The 16,827-nt window shown below is 37.8% G+C and overlaps 1 protein-coding gene across 1 annotated transcript in view; it reads right to left on the bottom strand.

Moving 5' to 3' along the window:
• Window positions 1-16,827, bottom strand: part of LOC120524431 (glutamate receptor ionotropic, kainate 1-like) — a 491,483-nt gene that overhangs the window by 102,057 nt on the left and 372,599 nt on the right. The window contains 1 exon segment of the mRNA XM_039746284.1: window positions 12,293-12,496. Coding sequence (XP_039602218.1) covers window positions 12,293-12,496 — 204 coding nt within the window.

The following is a 16,827-nucleotide window of genomic DNA, read 5'->3' as shown; positions in this document are numbered from 1 at the left end:
GTTTGGTGTTCCGTGTCTACAAAGATCTATGTAAGTGTAGCATAACAAAAATTTTGAACACATACCTAAAATAAAGTTCAAATATCAAATAAGCTCTTTCACAAAAGGCACAAGTATAACAAAACAAGTGCACTTTATTCAAAACTATAACCAAAGAAAAATAAATCGGGTTAGTGTATTTCAGTGTTTTTCAATGTCATGACAGCTTTGGTAATGCAGCAGTAAGAACTGCTGACTCATAGTCAAGAGGTTGCAGGTTCGAGCGTTGATGTTTCTTGTGGGGAAGGGTTTCTATTCTTTTTCCCCGATGTAGAACCCTAATCCTCATCTGAGTTCACCTCTGTTATAGCATGTCTTTATTTGAAAACATCAGTGTCAGATCAGGGAGAGCGTGAATGCGACTGAGAGAATAAAACTAAATAAAAAAAAAAAAGAAAAACCCTAACCTTTACAAGTACCATACATTTACACCGGCTGTTACAAACTCAAATCAAATGTATGTTTTTATTGTATAATAGTAACAATAAGAGCAACTCATTAAAAAAATTTTGATTTTGGTACGCAGTACAGCTCAAACCCACAACCTGTTGATTATGAGTCAACAGTTCTTACCGCTGTACTATATCTTTTTTGTTGGTTATAGTCTTGAATAAAAGCACACTTGTTTTGTTATATTTGTATGTTTTGTGAAAGTGCTTCTTTGAAATTCGGACTTCAGTCTTCACACATTATACACTTCATTTCAAAATGTTGTCATTAGTACTAAAACATGAAAAAAGTTTGTCTTTTAGGTACGTGTTGAACATTTCTTGAATTTCCTGTCCTACACTTATATAGATCGTTATAGGCATGGAACACACATGAAATACATGTGTTCCAAATAACAATATATTATTTACCCCCTACAGCTCCAGATACCTCACTCCCAAATAAACAAGGCTTGAGCTGGAAGAGCTTTTTGCCCTTCCTGCATTATAGCAGACTGTTGGCTTCCATTTACAAAACAAAAGATGCTGACAGAGAGGTGTGAATGGATTTAAGGTGGGCCGGGTGTATTCACTTTTTTCGAGTGTTTTCGTTGGCTTTGGTAATTCAATTGTTAAGTGAGAGTAAAACACAGAGTGTGGGGTTAGTTCATTGTAATAATGCCTCTTCTGCAGAACACCAGAATACAGACCCACCTAAATCTCATCCCGCATCTGGCTGCATTTCACAACCCTGTTGACCTCACTTCCGCCCAAAGACACACCTCCCTCAACTATAAAGCCAGAACACTTTTTTTTAAGTTTCAGTCGATGTTATGGACTCAGTGCTTTGTGATTACTTGTTTGAGTTATTATTTTTTTTCCAAAACTGACACTGTACGGGGTAGAATCCCTAAACTCTCATATTGTTTCTTGTCTCTTTTTACAGTAGTCAGATTAACTGTCCTCTTGAGCTAGCAAAATGGAATAATTGTATGTATTTTACAAGGTTTATCCATCCATCCATTATCCAACCTGCTATATCCTAACTACAGGGTTACGGGGTTCTGCTGGAGCCAATCCCAGCCAACACAGGGCGCAAGGCAGGAAACAAACCCCGGGCAGGGCACCAGCCTACTGCAGTTTACAAGGTTTAAAGAAAACCAATTACAAACAAAGCATGAAAGATTCTTAAAAATGTGATTAACTTGCCAGCAATAAAGACACCTGAGTAAACAGCAAGCAATTAGAAAACCTGGACCTTTAGACTTTATTTGAGTCTCCTTGGACTTGTTTACTCTGGAATCTTTAATCCCATGTTAGGCACACTCTTCTGTATATTTTTAAACAACTGCTATACACTGATTTTAAATTTCTGTATCTTTAATGACTTGAACATTGTATTTTGTAGATAACTCTTAGAATCTTAAACAGATTGTTAATTTATTACACCTGGGGTAATTAGGATTGGAATGGCTAAACATCTGAGAAAGGCAAACATTTATTTTTGATTCCTGTAATAATTGTTAATTTGACATAAAGTTAAACCTTTAAGTGTGAGAGCATGCTGGGAAGCAGATAAGGAAGAAAGGAAGGCAGGCAGAGTAGAGCAGGAGAAAGAAAAGCAAGGACAACCAAGAAGGAGAAGATCCCAAAGAAACTTCAGAGGTTCTCTGTGGACTGAATACCAATCTGAAGCAACTCTGCACCCAGACTAAGAGACTCATCTTCCATCACCTTAAGTTTCTGCATACATATTTTCAATAAGACACTTTTTCACATACTGTAGATCTCTTAACCTTTGTCCCTTTTCAAATAAATATACTTTTTGTTTCTTTATAATAATAATTTTTTACTCTCCATTTGGGTCAAGGTAAGATCACTTATTGCAGGTGATTGCCATATTCCAACAGAGATTAGCAGCTGAGAATTGATGTCTTCAATACAAAGCACCGCAGTGAGCGGGCACCCACTTTGCTGATTGGCCCAGATGTAGCTCAGGTCTGAAGAAAACCATTTGGTCTGCATGCACATTGCTAATAAGTGTCTTTGCTTGAGGCAGCTGTCCATGTGCAGGCAGAGGTGTACATATTGGCACTATTAAGTAGATACCTAACACTCATATAAACAATGTAGTTAATAGTAACTATAGTGTAGGTGAATGTAAAAAAACAACACAGAAGTCTTTATAATAATTTACTCCAGATAAAATGATAAGAGCACCTGGTGTGGGTGATTACCATATTCCCACAGGGGTCAGCAGCTAGAGGACAAAACATTTTCCAATGGTAGCAGTGTGGTGAGCAGGCATATGTTTTGGTGATTGGCACAGCTGTCCACATTCAGATAAACTATTAAAGTGGAGCAATATAAAGCAGCTATATTAAGGCAAAATTCCACTGACATCTCTCCAGAGGGTACTCTGCAGACCTCTTGAGCTAGAAGGCACAAAATGAACACAAACAAGGAGAAAGACCTATAATTCAAGGGATGACAATTAAGATTGACAGAAGAACTTGCCTATTAGAAGACACTGGTTTTGTAATTGGAAATGATTTTTATTCAATCAGGAGAAGGTTCAACCTTCCTTTAAAACCACATGCACCCCATCTCTCAAAGAGTGAGAAGAAGAAAAGAGACAAGAGAATGGCAAGTTAAGAGCAGTTCATGGATTCTGTCTGGAATTCCCTTAGGGAGGGGGAACTCTTCAAAATGAATGAAAACAAATTAATCCTGATCTTGGAACTTTTAAGCTATGAGCTGCTTTCTTAGAGTGCTGAAGCCAACAAACTCTTCCCTTTATGAGGCAGAGAGCTGAGATTCACTTTACCAAACTAAGCACTGAAACATATTTATAACTGAAACTTATAAATATACAAGCTGTGTAAGCCCGTGCTGTAAAAAGCCCATGGTCCTAGAAACTATTGAAATTGTCAGAAAAAAAATTGAAATGTAGAGATTTCAGGTAACTGAAAGAAACTACTCTGGGCCAACAGAGTCGCTTTCTTCTTCCGACTTGTTAACTTGGGGCTGCCTTGCCGGCTCTCTGAGCTTCATGCTATAGTAGCTTCGCACTTCCGGGCTGGACAAAAAGACACACTTTCATGCGTAGAAGTTTATATATAAAATGATTTAACTTTAAAATGTGGAAAATAACTTTTAATAATTGTGTAGGTAGTAATGTTTTTGACTGGTCTAATAAGTATTGCTTAGTTTGAGAAAAAAAATGCATGATGAAAAGAGAACAAAGCCTGAGAAGAAAAACTTTATTTAATGCATGGGGAGATGTTGAATAATAAAAAATGTCACACAGCATTTGGCTATGATACTGCAGCCCCAGTGTCTTTTTTTCTATGCTTGTTGTACTGTTTATGGAAGTCGAATGCAGTTCTGAGACAAAATGGAATCAGGAGATGGCATGAAGAAGTCAGAATTCTTGTAGGGGTCATAACTGAGAAAACAATCATTAAATTACAAAGGTTGTAACCAGAATAATGGTCAGAGAACTGTGCTGTAAGACATAAGCCAAAAAAGGATGCACATAATTATAGCCAAGAAACATGAGATGTAAATCATAATCATAGGGGCAAAAAAAAGTTTTAACCAACAAATTCAAAAACTATCAATATGAAATGATGCAAAGGTTTTTCTTCCACAAATTCAAATCTTGGACGACTATGTACATATCACAAAGGTTTTTAAAAATATTTTGCTAGTGACAACATGATGTACAACAAAGATTAGAGAGTGAAATGTATTGATGTCATCCATGCCAATAAATGAGAAGCAGCTGACAGGTTTTTTATGTTCTGTGGTGTGAAAGAGTTAATTAAAAAATATATATTCCTCCTAAAAACTCTGTGTTTTGGTTGCTGCTACAGAGTCATGCATTTTTTGCTTTTATATTGCTTGTGTTTAGAGGGACATTTGGAAAAGTTACTTCTATTTGTTCTTGTTATTTGTATTCAAACTAACGTTGGCAAGGTATGACAGTAAGCATCAGTACTTGACACTGGCATCTCTGTAAGTAAATAACCAGCATCGTAAGAATAGTTATAAGTAAAAGAAACAACAATTCCTTAATAGAAAATAAAGGCAGGAGCTAACTTCAAAGCGGTATAGAGAAGGGCTCTGTGTCATTTAGGTTTGAAGCTAATGTTAAGATACTGATTAGGCACAAGTAGCTGTAGCAGCAGACAAGACCGTAAGAAATTTACTAGCAGTAGATATTCAGTAAGCGAGTTTTTCTAGACTGAACAGTTCTTAGCAGTTGTGAAAGTAGAGCAGTTAAGAGGGTGACAGTGTAAAGGTTTATTAATATAAAGGAATACAAACAGTGCAAATGAACAGCTTTTCAATAAGGAGTAAGAGGAGTGCAAAGTTAGGAGAGCAGACAAAATAAAGTTAACCTCATAGAAGGAATAATTCCTTAATCTAATTTTTTTGGCTTGAATTTTTTTTAATTTTACCATTTATGTTAAATCATTTCATTTTAATCTATACTCATAAAAGGCAAAGCCCTCACTGACTGACTGACTCACTCATTCACTCATCACTAATTCTCCAACTTCCCATGTAGGTATTAGGCTGAAATTTGGCAGGCTCATTCCTTTAAGGTTACTTACAAAAGTTAAGCAGGTTTTAATTTCAAAATTCTACGTGTAACGATCATAATTGAATCCTACTTACGTACATATATACGTCCATAGCCTGCAGCTCGGTTGCCGTGTGTCCCCCATCACCACGCCTCCCACATAATTGGCTGACTGCCTATATTGCGTCCCCCATCCCCACGCCTTCCACGTAATTGACTGCCTGCCCATATAAGGCCGTCTGTTGCTCCGGTCTCTTCATTCCCTTCTTTGCTTCGCCACGGTATTCACGTCTCCCTGCTGATAACTGCAGCCTTTTTATTTAATCCACAGCTTCTCCGCTGTTTAATTGTTCGTTTATTATGATTGTGTAGGTATTTTAGACTTAGTTTACTGTTCAGGTAACCATTTCTTTTATTGTTCCAACCGTACCCCCATTAACATGTCTATTGAGGTTATCACCATCGATCAAAGAACTGTCACTTACCGAGTGGTTTCCATGCCCGGAGATGCTGCCTGCCTTTTACATTCTCTGTGTTACATACTGCACGGCCATATCAGGCTCAGTCTTAATATCCGGAGGAAAATTGTGTCTTATGTATTGAATGACTGGGACAGATTCAAGGTGTAGACTGATGATGGTACAGGAGGTAATTATACTACACAGGGGCACTATAAGAGTGAAATGCTTAAGCCCTTCACCTATGCTTCTGCATGTGAGTTGATGGCTGCCGCTGAATTGTTCAGTTGTCGGTTTAAAGTGTACCGAAATGGCCAAATATTTTACACCTTTGGAGAACCGCCAATGCCTCTTAAACATCTTAGATTCACAGGAGACAATTTGAGTAGTAGACACTTTGATGTTTATGAATGTTTCAACTCTCAAAAGCTGGATGCGAAGTTATCGATGAAGCCGGTTGTATGCTTACAACGCTTGACAGATGCCGAATGTCACTTCAACACAAGTCCTGCAAAAACTAATGTAATTGAAACAAATCATGAAACTCAAACCGATTATGGCAGCAGCAATCCAGGCTGTGAGAAAACAGTAAAGAGAAGGTGTGTCAGACGTCGTGGTATATTTTCTGATGCAGCTAGATGAAAACAACATTGTGAAGCTGCCGCCAAATACTCGCAGAAAAATCCACAAGTTAATAGACACGCTGTCACTAAATACTCACAGGCAAATTCACAAGTTCATAGAGATGCTGTTGCTAAATACTCGCAGGTAAATCCACAAGTTTATACTAGGAATGCCTGTTAAACATCTTAGATTCATGAGTAGCGATTTGGGTAGTGAACACTTCGATGACAAACGCGGAATGTAACTTGAACACAACACGTCCTCCAAATACGAACCTGATTGAAAGAAATAATGATAATCAAATCCTGATGACAGCAACATTCATAACAGTGACAAAACAATTACTTTGACAATCATGTTACGTTATTTTTAAGAAGTTTCCTTTTCTTTTTCATAACTTCTTTAACACACTACTTCTCCACTGCGAAGCGCGGGTATTTTGCTAGTAATAAAATAAAAAAGTTGAGCGGCTTTAGTCCAATTTAATATTGAGGCCAATGCAATGCAAGTCTTGTTGGACTTTTTACTGGGTGGCTTGGAGGAGCTAGTCTTCCATGAGGACTACATCTGCAGGAGATGCCAGCAAATCCAGAACCTCGAGCTTAGGGTCGCTGAACTGAAGGAGGAGGTGGCTGGCCTGTGTTGTGGTAGAGAATTGGTGGACCTGGCCCAGGTGTCCTTTAGAGACTTAGTGTGCACCCCTAAGGTGGTGTATGAGGAGATTCCAGTCTAGACAGGTAGAAATAGGTGGGTCAAGGTCACAAGGCACACAGGTGGGAGACATCCCTGGAAGAGGTGATAGTTTCTTGCCGAGTGTTTGGAGGAGAATCGAGTTACCATTGTTCATGTTGGAACAAATGACATACAGTATATAAGGGTAGTCTGTTAGTTCTGTGATCTATATATAAGGAAGTGCCAGGCTGAGCAGCAGGACTGACAAGGTAGTCTTCCTGAAGTTCTGCATGTGCCACACACCAGACCAGGTAAGATTAAGGAGATTAGAAGTCTTAACACATGATGTAGGATGGAAGGGTATCGGTTTAGGGTAATTGGGACTTCTTTTTGAACAGATGGGACCTGTTCTGCTGCAATGGGTGACATCTGAACCAGGGGACACAAATGTGTTGGGCGGCGTATGAGTGGGTTAATCGAGGATTGTTTAAACTAGGGAATGGGGAGACAGGGAGTGTAAAAATAAAAATGCATAGTAATATCCTTAGCATCCTTTTTCCAATATCCACAGCATCTATTCTTTGCAATTGTCCAAACCAAAGCAATCTCACTTCTCTGGCTTTGTCTCCAAACCGTCCAACTTGAGCTGACCCTCTAATGTACTAATTTCTAATCCTGTCCATCCTCATTACACCCAATGCAAATCTTAACATCTTTAACTCTGCCATCTCCAGCTCTGTCTCCTGTCTTTTCGTTAGTGCCACCTTCTCCAACCCATATAGCATAGCTGGTCTCATTGCCGTCTTGTAGACCTTTCCTTTCACTCTTGCTGGTACCTGTCAATCACAAATCACTCCTAGCACTCTTCTCCAGCCACTGCACCCTGCCTACACTCTCTTCTTCACCTCTATTCCACACTCCTAGTAACTCTGTACTATTGATCCCAAGTATTTAAACTCATCCACTTTTGCCTACTCTACTTCTTGCATCCTCACCATTCCTCTGACTTCCTTTTCATTCACACATATGTATTCTGGCTTGTTCATACTGACCTTCATTCTTTTCCTGTCTAGGGCATATCTCCACCTTTCCAGGGTCTCCTCAACCTGCTCCCTACTCTAGTTACAGATCACAATGTCATCTGCGAACATCATAGTCCACAAAGACTCCTGTCTAATCTTGTCTGTCAACCTGTCCATCATCACTGCAAATAAGAAAGGGGTCAGAGCTGATCTCTGATGAAATCTCACCTCCATCTTGAAAGCATCCATCACTACTACTGCAGACCTTACCAATGTCACACTTCCCCCATACATATCCTATACCACTCTTCCATACTTTTCTGCCAATCCAGACTTCCTCATACAATACCACAACTTCTCTCTAGACACCCTGTCATATGCTTTCTCTAAGTCCACAAAAACACAATGCAACACCTTTTGGCATTCTCTATACTTCTCCATCAACACCATCAGAGCAAACATTTTATCTGTAGTGCTCTTTCCCAGCATTAACACTAGAATTACCAGAGCCTACGAGAAAACTCGTAAATCCAGCCCAACTTAAATCTGTTCGCTCCTCTACATCATGTCTTTTATCCTGTAAATGTGCCGATTAAGACAAGCAGCAAGCAGTCTGCTATTCCATCCCCCACTGTCGCAAAACTTTCACTAAGTTTTCCCAGCTCATGCCTTATTTGATCATCTGGGAGTGAACTGCTGGAGTTTTAGAGTGGAAATAACAGATTGTTATTTGGAACACATGCATTTCATGTGTGTTCCATTTCTACGGTAATCTGTGTAAACACACTGTTAAAACAGAAACTTTTTCATATTTTAGTAATAAATGTTACAGAATGTAGGCATAAACATAGAATGTGTGAAGCCTGAAGTCCAAAGATCAAATAAACACTTTCAAAAAAGGTTCAAGGCCAATACAACAGCTTCCGTGGTGTAGCGGTAAGTGGTTTGCTGACATGTAATCAAGAGGCCACTGGTTTGATCCCCACTGCCTCCTATATTTGCCATTTTCAGTAGTGAGCTGCTCTTATTGTTAATATTATACAGTACACACATACATTTGGCTTGCGCCTGTAAAAGACCATGTACATTTATAGTACTGTACTTCTAAAAGTTAGTTTTTTTTTCACTTTTATTCTCTCACTCACGATCACGATACATACTAACGCCCCTCCACATAGGGATCTGACACTGTTAGTTTTTATTTGAAACTGGGAATAACTGAAGATGTGAGTGGTGTTTTGAGGCAATGGAACTGGACATTCTCTGATCTGGAGGGATAAAAGCTGACACACAAATGCTAGTGAGTCTGCCTTCTGCGTATCTCACCGTTTTTATTCACTTTTATTGAGTGTTCCTGCTCACTCAGAATTACAGTAGTATGTACCTTATGGTTTATGATATTGATGTTACATCCTCCTTTTCTTTTTCCATCGCCTTTTCCAGTAACGAAGAAAAAGTTCCTCTGCAATATGTACAATGAACACTCATTGTACATGCCTTGCACAGTACATTGGCGTTGATCCTGCTGCACTGAATAAGCTCACACCTTCTGGTGCACGACATCGACACAGCACGGAGAAAAAAAAGAAAGAGAGAAATATATGGGACACTAATGCAATATTATTTGAAAACGAACAGCGTCAGATCGGGTGTGAATTTATGCTGGTGCTGTTACTTAGAGTCAGATTGGGGAGGGGGGGTGAGGATTGTTAGAGCGTGATCGTTATTGAGAGAATAAAACTGAAAAAAGTTAACTTTTACAAGTACCATAAATTTATACCCAATGTCCCATATATTTGTCTCTTTCTTTTTTTTCTTATTTTAGGAATGTGTTATAGACCACCAAATGCAGACAGTAATTTCAATTCACATCTTTTTACTAATATTAAAAAGACAAGTTTACAGGAGAATATTATAATCATGGGGGACTTATATTAACTGGGATAACCTTGCATATAGCGGAGCACAAGAGCAGAAATGTCTAGAAGTAATCACTGAGTGATCTGTAACACATTATATTAAAGTATTAACACAGGATGAAGTCTGTCTGGATTAAGTGATTTGTAATAATCAGAATAAAATTGAGGGTGTATGGGTGATTGAACCATTAGGATCAAGTGATCATAATATAATAAACTTCTCAGTGTTTTGGAAGCGTGTAGAAGTGGCAAAGTCTAAGGAGGGTAGACTGGGATAAGCTTTTAACTGTGGAGACATTCGAGCAGCAGTGGAACAGGTTTAAAAAGGTTTTATATATAATGCAGGACAGGTACATACCCAGATTTGGTAGGAAATTTTTTAAAAATCCACAGTGAGTTAATAAGGAATTAAAAAAGAAGCTGCAAGGGATGAAACAGCTGTATAAGGTGTATAAGACTGATACCTTCAGTGTAAATCACAGGGCATACTGTATGAGAACATGAGGGCTAATATTAACACTAGAATCCCTGAAGCCTACGAAAAAAGCTGTAATGCCCGTCCACCTTAAATTCCTTTGCACCTCTTCATCAGCATCTTTGTCTAACAAATATGTCAACAGCACATTTATCTTAACTTTCAGAAAGAATTTGGTAAGGTGCCACATGAGATGTTGAGCATCAAACTCAAAGAAGTGGGAATTCAAGGTTGTTTGCAGTTGAGTGCAAAATTGGCTCAGACACAGGAAGCAGAGAATTATGGTGTGTGGAACCCTATCAGAATTGGCTGAGGTTAAGAGTGGTGTTCCTGCTAAGGCTGCTGCTATTTTTAATATATATATGCTTTTTATTGTCTTTTGTAGTATGTGAAGTTGCGTCTGTGCTGGTTGTTGCAAACTTAACAGTATGGTGTCCTGTTTCAAAGAAGGATATAGTCATGGTGCAGAAGAAAGAAGGACAGAAGTAAAAAATTAGTTTTTCAGTTATGTTTTTTTTTACCATCCTGACACTGTCTAGCAAACACCTGGCTATTCTGTGGTTTGCACTGCTGCCAGACAGCCCTGGTGTCTTGCATTTTGACAGTGTGTATAGTTTGTGTATTCGTGCTGAGTAATTGTGGCTTATCCTGTTTCATTTCAAAACCATTTCAATTTAGGCATTTCGTAGCCAGTATATTTTCCTAGTTACTGCATGGTTGTAAGACTCTGTTTACTTAACATTTAAACTTTTATTGCTGTATTTTGACATATGATAATAAGGTCAGAGGGTATCACAATGACCTGATGCCAGTTAAGACAAACCAGACCTGCATCCCATTCTTTGGTTGATTTTTGTGCTGCAAATAGTGCATTACCTTGTATTTCTCACTAGTCATTTGCAAAAGGGGGGGAAGATATGTTTGTCAAGTCTGCATACAGAGAAGAAGAACCAGCTATGATCCCACCGGAATGTACATGATAAAAATGCCTGCTGTGCCTGCTTGTTGCACTTCTGGGACTTGTAGGACACATGCTAGGCCTACTGGCCTCTGACAACACCTTTCTTGTTGCACAGATATGAAGACTTACACTGTAACTACTAGCAAAAGTTTATCTTCTTTCCAGACATTGCGGAACTCTGTCCTTGTCTGGTACTGTACTGCATACACTACCCTTATTCACTGTACCACTTATCACAACTAAAGTATGCCTATGTCCCGTCTCAAAGCACTTTCCTATAATTACCCTGATTATTACCTTCTGGTTATGAAATGGCAGTTTAGCACCACTGTCATGCTGAAAGATTTATTTTCAGATAATTTTTAACCCGTGGAAAGTTTGTAATGAGTTACTTTTTCTGGTTATCCATGAATGAATGTGAATGTGAATCTTATTTAGCTGAATGCAGAAGCTTAAATGCAGATATCACTGTAAACCAATAAATGTTATCAAGAATGGTCTAGACATGCCTGGATTTGATCCTGGGATTTTTTTAGATAAGTACCTTGTGTTTTCTTTTTCGCCTGAGGGGCAATTTTAAATGACATACATACTATATCTACTCACATTTTCTTAATTTCTATATATTACAGTTTCCAGAGTGATTAGATTGTGGTACAGCACATTACACTAACCTGTATGGATGAGAACTGGCTAGATTTCTAACTTTTAAATATTAGAAGACTCGTCCTTTTTCATTGTGATTAACTTGTTACTGAATTACTGCAGTACTTAGAACATATATTATTCACTTTTTGACATAAGCTAATTCTTGTTTATCTAACGATGTTCCTTTTAAATGTACCAATTCCTGTAAATAATAAACTTGTGCTCATGCACATTCAAAAACTTCAACTTCTTTTATAACTATGGGCACTAACTATTAAAATTAACATGCATTTTAATCAAGCATACAAATTTAGAACAGAATTTCATTTGTGGAGTAGCAAGAAATATACTTTACAAAAATGTAACATTAAAACAAACATTACATACAACCTTAACTCTTTTCAGCATAGTAAATGTCCCAAAAAATATTTACAGTGAAATAAATTGTTGCTTACATGATCAATGAGTTCTCTCACCATCCCATTCCATTCGCCCTTGTCATTCTGAGCACCATATTTACCATCAGAAACCAGTTTCACTTCATAAGCAAAACCAAGAATGTTGGACAGTTCCTTTAGCAAATCCAGGCAATATCCTTCAAATCGATCATTTCCGTACAATGGCTTATCTGATTTCTTATGCATGACATATGGGTCTTCCTACAAAACAGAGTGATTTCATTTTACTCATAACAAAAATATAAATAGTCTAAACTCCCTGATTAAATAAATGTTTTGATTATTAAACACTAAAATATATAATTTGAGCTTCTGTGAACAAAATCACTTCATCAGAAAATTACATTTTCATATATTGTTAGTGAACAAAATCACTTTATCAGAAAATGACATCTTCATATATTGTTAGTAACTTAAAAACTATTTAATAAACTATTCAAAATTTCAAGACAATGAAAAAATATGTACTTCACTTAATTTCATGTTTTACATATTTCAAAATTATTTTCTTTCAATTTATAGAAGGAATTTCAAAGTGATTTATCTTGTCATATTAACAATTGTGATACATCCCAAATGCCAGAACACCAACCATCTTAAGACTAAAAACTAGGTAAGCATAACTAAAATGACTTTACTGTTTAAAAGATTGTGTTTTTTCATTTTGTAACACTACAAATTCCAATATAATACTGCCTAATACAGTAATGTGTCATGGTTTGCTCTGCCTCACCACCACCACTATCAAGGAGACCAGGGAAAACAAACTATAAATGTGAGGACATTAAATGCCTCAAATCATTTTCTTTTCTCTTTCAGTGTGGGAACTGGATACAGATTGAAATGCCCCAGGAAGGACTTGAGGACAGCCTCATAAAATCAGATTTAAAGAATGGGCCTTAGGTGCATGCATTACCAGAGAAAGGAGATGCAAAACAAGGGGGCAGATTGTTTTAACAACTGGACAATAATTGAGAATGAACTGTGTTTTTATCCCATTATATAGAGCCCCTACTCTAATAGCTGGGTGATACATGGGCTAATATTACAGTGATCCCTTGCTATATCGCGCTTCGACTTTTGCGGCTTCACTCCATTGCGGATTTTAAATGTAAGCATATCTAAATATATATCACAGATTTTTCGCTGGTTCACGCTTTTTGCGGACAATGCGTCTTTTAATTTATGGTACATGCTTCCTCAGTTTGTTTGCCCAGTTGATTTCATACAAGGGACGCTATTGGCGGATGGCTTAGAAGCTACCCAATCAGAGCACGCATTACATATTAAATAAAACTCCTCAATGACATACGATATGCTTCCCCCACGGTGCTTGATTGTTTGCTTTTCTCTGTCTCTCTCACTCTCTCTGACATTCTCTGCGCCTGACGGAGGGGGTGTGAGCAGAGGGGCTGTTTGCACAGAGGCTGTTTGCCTAGAGCATACAGACGCTCCTCTAAAAAATGCTTCTTTATCGCGGTGCTTCGGCATACTTAAAAGCCCAAAAGCACGTATTGATTTTTTGATTGTTTGCTTTTCTCTCGCTCTCTCTCTTTTTGACATTCTCTGCTCCTGACAGGCATTTTTTGAAGAGGAAGATATGTTTGCAATCTTTTAATTGTAAGAAAGAACTGTCATCTTTGTCTTGTCATGGAGCACAGTTTAAACTTTTGACTAAAGGGTGTTATTTCATGTCTAGAGGGCTCTAATAATGTTAAATGTGTGGGGGAGTTTATAAGGGCTTAAAATATATAAAAATAACCATACAAACATATGGTTTCTACTTTGCGGATTTGGAACACAACCCCCGCGATCAAGGAGGGATTACTGTATATCTAGTCTGCCTTGTAAATATATTTAATAAATCTGTTTTACTAAGTACATTTCTATGTCCAGGAAGTAAAATCTACTAAAACATCTACTGTTCTGGCTTCCAGAATTTACAAATGTTAATTAGAAAAATATTTTTAATATGTATTTTAAAATAAAGTCAATGAATCTCAACTCCAAATTGGGTATGTCATTGAATGTCCAATGAGAGACTGGTAACATGTCTACGGGCCTCTGCCATTAATCTGAATATGGTTAAAAAGGTTCCTGATTTCAGGAACATCTGGTATTAAAACTATACATCAAAATCTGAGGTATCCATATATGGAAAAGTTTCAAAGTCATCCATCTAAGTTTATTTTCATTCCCACAGAATAAATAAACTTGTCAAAAAAGGTTTACTGGTTGAAAGAACATGTCAATCCAGAATAAATACTAATCCCATTAAAATTGTGATATGATTATGTGACAGAATTGTTAGTCAGTATACATTTTGAAAAATAAAAATATATAGGATGCTGGACGTCTTAGAGAGCACAACTTATCATTTGGAAAAAGCATCAAAACAAATCCAAAGAGACTGCTCTCCTATAGGGATGAAAGCTTTTGATTGTAGTTAACAAAGACTCACTGACTACCCAGAAGGAACACAGAGTTATAGGGCTAAAATAACATAATCTGATCAGCAAGCAGCAATCGTTGAACTTTACTTGATCTGTAGCACTCAAGTTCTGTAGGAGCTATCCTAAGAAAAGCCAACTTATTAGTAAAAAAGGGACACAAAGAGACACAGAAACAAAGCCTCATAGGGTTTTTTGGACCGATAACGCAAATATTGAACTATTAGGCTTCAAAGCAATAATCTGTGATTGGCACAGAATGAACAAACTCATTCAATATGTAGCACAATCACTACCAGAACCCTGATGATACTGTTTGTGATTGCTTGTCAACAGCTGAAACTGGAGGACTTGTTGAGGCAGGCGGTGATCTGAAGGAAGTGAATTTTAAAACACCTGTTTATAACAACTTGTGGCTTGAGGCTGAACTAGAGGCTGTTGAGAGTTTTTGGTGTTTTCTGTGGTGTGAGAGTAAAATTAAGAAAAATACATTTTGCTCTTAAAATCTTGGGTTTTGGTGGCCACTAAGGAACTGTGCAGGAATTTTGAAAGCTTTTTTCCCTTTAGAAGGGTTTTTTTGCTTTTTTTCCTCCTGCACAAGAGCAAATGTAGCTGGGTGTTTGGAGATGCGTTTGGAAAAGTTACTTGTACTTGTACGTGTACTTGTTCTCATTATCTGTATGTAAACTAGCATTGAGGAGGTAGGGTAGAAAGCAGCAATAGCTGATATTGGCATTTGTAAGCAAATAACCATGTCGTAACAGTGATTCTTTAGTTTAAAAGAAAAGAAAAAAAAAAGAAAAAAATTCTGTATTTCTTTTTCTTCTCCCTTCATCTCTATTGGCTTATCAAACTTATCAATTTAGGTATGTTTACAAGCCTTAAGTTTTACTCCGTTGGCCATGCTCTCTCTCTCAGGGGTGGGGGTTGACACTTGTTCTAAATCCTACTTTTTGTAAAAATTGATTGATTTGTATGGAATTATTGCAATAAAATTAATAAAATCTCAAAAAAAAAGAAAAGAAAAAAAGGCAGCGGCTGACTTCAAAGCAATAAAGGGGAAGGCTCAGCAGTGTGTAGGTAAGCTGCCAGCGTTAAGAAGCCTATCAGGCACAAGAGGCTGTAGAAGCAGATAAGGTAATAAAGTTTTACTAATTTGTTTAATTTAGATTGAACAGTTCTTAGCCATCCACAGGCAGAACAGTTAAGCGGGCTGCTGCATAAGGGTTCATTAATACGGGGGAACACAAACAGTGCAAGTGGAGAGCTTATAAGTAAGAGGAGCGCAAAGTTAGGAGAACAGACAGAGAAATGTAAAGTTAACCTCATAGAAGTACAAACAGCAGGTAGTTGAGAGGGAGAACAGTACAGGAGGCTAGGGACCTTGGCCAGAGCAGAGGTGGATCCAGTTGTCATTGTTCATGTTGGAACAAATGACATATATAAGGGTAGTCTGTCAGTTCTGTGATCCAAATTCAAAGAGTTAAATACTAGGGAGAGGAGCAGAACAGATAAGGTAGTCCTATAAGTCAGAACTCCGAAGTTCTGAGTGTGCCACGTGCCAGTCCAGATAAGACTGAGGAGATTAGAAGGCTTAACGCATAGGTCAAATCTTGGTGTAGGGTAGGAGGGTATAGGTTTATAGGGCATTGGGACTCCTTTTGGAACAGATGAGACCTGTTCCGCTGTGATGAGTTACATCTGAACTGGAGGGGCACCAATGTATTGAGGAGGAGTATGAGTAGGCTAGTTGAGCATTGTTTAAACTAGGGAAATGGGCAGGGAGTTTAGGACAGGCCAGGTTTAGGTCTACGCATGGAGGAACAAACAATGGTGAAGAAATAAAAATTCATAGTAATGTAAATTCTAAGCAAACATTAAAATGTAGAAGGATTAACAAATTGAAAATAGCTTGTGTTAATGGCAGAAGTATCAAAAATAAGGTAAGTGAGTTGGAGCGGTATGTAGCAGAGCATGATTATGATATTATAGCTATAACAGAAACCTGGCTAAATAACAAAGATGGGGATGAGTGTAACATGGAGGGATACATGTTTTTAGGAAGGATAGACAGAACAGAAA

This window comes from Polypterus senegalus, chromosome 2 (assembly GCF_016835505.1).
Source record: "Polypterus senegalus isolate Bchr_013 chromosome 2, ASM1683550v1, whole genome shotgun sequence".
Taxonomy (NCBI): domain Eukaryota; kingdom Metazoa; phylum Chordata; class Cladistia; order Polypteriformes; family Polypteridae; genus Polypterus; species Polypterus senegalus.
This window is presented reverse-complemented; position numbering and strand designations above follow the sequence as displayed.